General features: G+C 33.4%; 1 protein-coding gene across 1 annotated transcript in view; it reads left to right on the top strand.

Moving 5' to 3' along the window:
• RNF212 (ring finger protein 212) overlaps positions 1 to 4863 on the top strand; it is an 11837-nt gene extending 6974 nt beyond the window's left edge. Inside the window, exons 7-9 of the mRNA XM_009695690.1 lie at positions 1382 to 1454; positions 2231 to 2427; positions 4826 to 4863. Of these exons, the coding sequence (XP_009693992.1) occupies positions 1382 to 1454; positions 2231 to 2427; positions 4826 to 4863 (308 nt within the window). The remainder of the gene's footprint in view (positions 1 to 1381; positions 1455 to 2230; positions 2428 to 4825) is intronic.
• Positions 4864 to 6137: the final 1274 nt, after the last annotated feature.

Here is a 6137-nt window from a genome sequence, read left to right on the forward strand (position 1 = left end):
GGAATTAAATGGAAGTTACAAAAGTATTTCATAATAAAAGTGAGCTAATTAAGTTTCTTAAGCAATTAAATTTCTTCAGAAAGGTGTTTTTTTTTTCCCCCACCATATCGCTGTAATAGCATATAAGACATTTTATCTAGCTTTACTTCCTTTCGTTCCTGGGCTGTTGCAGAGTTTGGATAACAATCTGATGTAAATAAGACATGAATGACAACCTACAGAAATTAGTGCAGTCTCTTTGAGTACTGTTTATTTGTAAGGAGTTTCCCAGAATTCCTAATGCTCTGCAGGTCTACCATTCATGTGTCCCTCCCATTCTTGTTTTTACATTCAGCATGTTTCTGTAACATTCCATTCTCAGGCAGTCTTTCACCTCGCTTCAGAAGTTAATAGTATCCATCTCCAGCCGGATAAGGAGGTTTTAGCACTCGTGTTTTTACATGGTGTAAACGTCCTGAAACAAAGACAGAGGCAATTGCAATGAAGGAGCAAAAATTGCTTTTTCTATGTTATGTCTGATTTATGTGTTCAGATCCTTCCTAAATGCATACTTGCCTATAAATTTATGGATAACAAGATAGTGAGAGTTGAGGTTAACTGTTTTTTTATTGTGTCTAAATATAAATACATATTTAATTAGACAGTAAAATTATATGTAGAACAGTTATGTGTTCAGCACATTTCAGAATCAACCCATAAAGTTTTGCAGTGGACAAAGCTGGATGAATCCAAGCATACTTGCAAAAGTAAGGGCAAGTAGCAATAATGATTTAATGGTGCACTAAAGAATGTTTCCTTCTCAGAGGTGGATGAGGGCAAAAAAGAATAGCTCAGGAACTGGAACACCTCAGTAGAGCTATCTTGGTAGTCTAGTAATAGCCTAACAAATGAAAGAAGGTCAAAGAAACCAACATATGTGTTTAACTTGAAAAAGATGTGCAGGAGCAGTGCAATATGATGTTTTCATGACAGCTAAGCTCTGGGTAGGATTAATCTGTAGAGACTAAAGACAATTTTTACCTTTACCCTCTGTTGGAGTACTGCTGAGGACTTTTGATGGCTTTCACTTTTGCTGGATCTTCTTCCAGCAAGATGTCCTGGAAGACAACTCATACCTCAGCAAATGTCTTGTCTGTGCTAAATTGTAAAAACGTTTTATTAATTTTTAGGACTATTCTAATCCTTTCTGAAGTGACATGGTGACTTTATTTTATCTTTCATTGTCTATTGTAATTGTGCACCATTTTTAATTCTTGAATAAACTGATCATGAATTTGTCCCATATAATACAATTAAAGTACTAATCTTTGTTTTGAAAGTTATCTCTTAAGTAAATGGGTAATTCATGTTGGTCTCGTTTTCAAAAATTTGATTCTTATAGGTAGTGTATCCTACAGAAGTTCTCAGCCATCTGGAATAATGTCAAGTCAGAATAGTAGAGCAGGATCTACAAGGTAATTAAATACCTTTTCAAGATGTTACCATTTCCTATGAGAGACTGAAATTTCTCGTCTGGCCTATATTAATCTGTATGTTTAAAGGTTATATTCTGTATCTGAAGAAATGTTATTGTGCAGGCTAGCTATCACCTATATGAATGTGTTTGTTATTGTTGGAAGGTTTTATTTTGAAATAACTTTGTTCAAAAATATGCAGAGATAATTTGAGTTCCTGCAGCTGTGAACATCTACAGTCATGGTAGTTTTATACTTATTTTATAGTAAGAAAGTGCAATAACATGTCTGCTTTATAATCCTTCTAAATATCAGAGATGACAACACAATGTCTGCACAAGAGCTGTTCTCTGAATAACCTGAACATCTTCATGCAGTGTGCAGCAGATGTTTCAGTTTTTTCATCTAAACACTGAAAATGTCTCAAACTGTGAGAATTATTAACATCAAGGAAATCTTAGAGATTCCAAAAAAATACACTCTTTTTCTCTATAATCATTGAGCCAAATATATCTTCCTAGCACAAATTCAAAATATGTATAACAACATATTTCTTTTTTTCCATCTCTGATTCTCATATAATTTGTTTTGCCCTTCTGCTTTTATAAGTATGTAAAAGACCTAAAGAAGTAAAAATCTGATAAGGAATATGTACAACATGATAATTTGAAGCGTTTTCTATTAAAATATTAGCACTATGAATTTAAGTGGTTTTGAAATCTCTTGTACTATGAAAGTAGCCTCAAATCATATCTATGAAATAATTTCATTAACAGATCCACACCTATAAGACTACCACACAGTGGATGTTCAGTTACACCATCATCTGGATTACAAAGTAGTAGAAGGGGGTCATGGGCTACTTCTGATTTCAGAACCCCTCAGTTATATCCATTTACATCACCATCCCCACAGTCATCTGTAACAAGACATCCAATCACCATCTCTGGACTTCTGCAAAGACAACATTTAGGCAAGTATATTTTGTAAAATAACAACATCTAACACTTCCTGAAACATTTTCAGCATAACATATGCTTATTGCTTATTTACTGGAAAACAGTAAATAAGAAATTAAGCAACACAAAAATGATATTTCAAAATTGGAAGCAGGCTATCAGTAAAATATGAAAAATGTTGATGTATATGATCAGTATTTTGCCTTAGTCTTCTGTACAATAGAATATCTGCTGTGAAAATGTGTTCTTGCTTCATCTCAGAATGATATTTTAACAGAGATTTAAATCTGATAATTTCCATAATTGTTTTCTAGAAAAAAATACCAGTTCTAAATAACACAAAGCATATAATGATTTGGCAAAAACTAATTCTTGCAGCAAATTTCAAGTAAGAGTAGAGAAAAGAAAAACATGACTGAAGGAAGTGCTAGTGGGTGTCATAGCAAGACTGAGATAGTCAACGGGAGTCTTTTAATAAAGCAGAATAGATGAGTTGACACATGGGAAAGAAGCAAAAAAAAGTTTATAATTAAAAGAATGAATGGGAGACAGTTCCTGTAAGACTGAATGGCATGTTGTAGAAAGTGAGTGACCATTGACATCTCACTATGTCCAGCAGAGAAAAAACAAACATAAAAGGAAACTGCAATATTCTGAGAGTAAGTAGTGAAGAATTAGTCACCTGGTTATTAGGAACTAGGGAATATTAATGGAAATAAACAAAGGAGATAACTCATTCTGAAAATGAACAATGGATAGGGAATGAGCAGATGATGAGACAGAGGGGAGGAAGGAAGATATGTTAAGGAATAGGAAAAAAGGTGAGGAGTTGAAATAAGAAAAAAAGGTTGGGAGTAGAAAAGGAGGCCAGAAGAATGCATGGAACACAACAAAGTCTATAGAAGAGACAGATTAAAGAATTTATGAAGAATGGAGATAAGAATGCAGAATATTAGTGTAAAACAGGAGGCAGGATGACTGTAAAGGTTATCTTTCCTGTGAAGCAAGAAAAGTAGAAAAGAAATACTCTGGATAGTTACAACAAACAGACCAGACAAAAAAGCAAACAATACAGAAATGATGGGAAGAAAATTAAAGAAGACAAAAACATTTTCTAGTCTTTTTATGTTTTATAAATATTATTTATTTCATTGTACTTCTCTGTCACATACTCTCTGTCTTCATAGTTGGGAGGAAAGGCTTAGATGATAATTATGATCATTTGTTGCTGGTGATTTTTCCCATATTCTGTACAACATTGACTTTATTTTTTTTATAATTAGCTATTATCCCATCACAGATTTCACTAGTAATCTTCCCAATCCCATGATTTTTTCAGTCCTAGTACTGTTTTCTCATTTGCAAAATTTTCTGTCTCAACTTCACTTTTCTTACAGATCTAGCTGTCAAGACACCCACATACATGTCCGCAAGTGACAGTAAAGAGGGAGATAGTCCAGGGTAGTATTTGCTGAGTGCAGCATAAAACTAGCAAAAGTAGCTGCGTAGAGACCAGTCCAAGAGGGGTGTAGGTAGGAATTGTGCTGAGGCAGATTAATTCATAAAATCATAGAGTCACAGAATCACAGAATCATAGAACAGCCCAGGTTGGAAGGAACCTTGAAAGATAGTCTGGTCCAACCTTTTGTGGGAAAGGGAGCCTCGATGAGATTATCTAGCACATGACCAATCACGTTGTGGAAACCTAATTCTTCATATTGCAGAGTTTACATTACAGGTGAAGTCTGTAATTTACATTAAAAGGATAATTTGACTGTAAAGCATTTTTCAGTCCTTATTAATAATTGTGACCTTTCTATTCCAAGAGTAACACATCCCAAGCAGTTTTGAGTTCATGAAACTTCATGAAATAAAAATAAAGATATTTTAAGAAATTCAGTTGTACTTAAGTTATCAATGCTTATAGCTTGTGGGAGCTTAGATCATAATTGTTTTTCTTGTGGAACTTCTGAACAGTGATATAACGTGAAATAATGCAGGAACCTCCTAGAATCTGTAAATAATGTAGTAGAAATAGAATTTAAAAATAAAGCAGCTGTATTGAATTTAAGTATTAGTTGTCTTTGAGCTCTATGTTTACAAGTTAATTGCAATTCCTATGCAGAACAATGCTTTGGATATTCACTTGTGTAGCTGAAATTGGAATATGGCAAAAATGCTTTTACAGAAAGAGAGATCTAATTCTTTTATATAAATACAAAGGAGCATATTTAGATTCATAAAAAGAGCTATACAAATGTTCTCATCAAAATGTATGCGTTTCATTTTTCATTTTTGATAATTTTCACTTTCTGTCTTCCTTGAATAAGTTCGCAAAACAATTTACATGCATAAAGTTTTTCTTTAGTCTTACTAGATTTTTTTTCATTTGTACTTGTATTCTTATTCTAGGATCAACTAATTTTGGAGGACATTCAACGGAAAGATAAACAAACATCTGTGAATTGTTTTGGTCAATGAGCATCTGGAGAAGCCCTACACAGTCTTTGGATATCAAAGTATTTGTAATTTCTATAAAACGTCAAATTGGCATAAAACAGCTAAATATTCAGTGTAAATAATGTATTTAAAACATCACTGATCTTGCTGATTAACATCTACAGTAGTTTCAAACAGGAGTACAAAATCCTCTTGCTGTTTTTAGAAATTTTGGCTTAAAATGTATTGTATAAATACAATAAATATTGTATAAATAAACAGCCTTTATTAACTAAGTGTTAAGACAAAACATGATTATTTATTCAATAAGCATTTCTTGCTGTGAAAGCATTGAGCCACAGCAGAACTCCATTTTTAAATGGTTGGGTCTGTACAGTATCAGAGATGAGCCCTAATCCTAAAAAAATTTTAATTTATGGATTTTTGATTCTGGCATTCCAAATTTTGGTTCTTACTCAATAGAATGCTTTTTGTTTGCACAGTTAAAAGGGGTAAGGTTTGAGGGATATTACAATCTAGCAGGCTCTGCAAAGCTAGTAATACAGTATCTATTTGACACTTTACCATTTGATTTAGGTAGCAATGATTTCTTCCCAAAATGGAATGAAACGGGGGAACAGGGATGAAGAGAGAAAACACGGTGGGACTACCTTTAGTCTCACACAGGAATAGCAACTGGAGACTCTGAATGAAGGGTGCCAGAATGCAACATTTTTCTTTTGAGAATAACTCTTAAGTTGAAATTCCCACTGTTACTATGTATATCCGCAAAATTTTGATATGACTGAGTCATCAAATATGCACCTTTTTTTTGTTTTAGCCCTAACTTTACCTGGACTATTTTAAAAATAATAAAACTAAAAGCTGTTTTTTTGAGGTAAAGTCCTCTGAGTACATGATAAGTTTCTTTTGGGTTGAAATGTTTTGCTTGTCCTAAAAGAAAAATTTGAACAGAAAGGGGAGTATAAAGGAGTTTTTTTGTAATGCTGAGACAAAGTGTTAATTCACCTAAAAACAGAAGAGTGAATCGTTGTCCTTACTATCTGTGAATTTGATTTCATCATTCTTACATAATCCCCCTAGATAGCTACTGTTGTGAATTTTAACTGACAAGTGTGTCCCGTGAATGAGAGTAAAATAGATAGAGGAACAGCTGTTTTGTGAACGTCTCTGGAGCAGGGGCTTCCATAACAAATTCTGAGCTTCACATATCCCTTACTACAGTGTAAAACTACTTTTAGTTTTTTACCATGGGAAAATTCCT

Source organism: Cariama cristata, unplaced genomic scaffold (genome assembly GCF_000690535.1).
Source record: "Cariama cristata isolate BGI_N322 unplaced genomic scaffold, ASM69053v1 scaffold17632, whole genome shotgun sequence".
In the NCBI taxonomy this organism is placed as follows: Eukaryota; Metazoa; Chordata; class Aves; order Cariamiformes; family Cariamidae; genus Cariama; species Cariama cristata.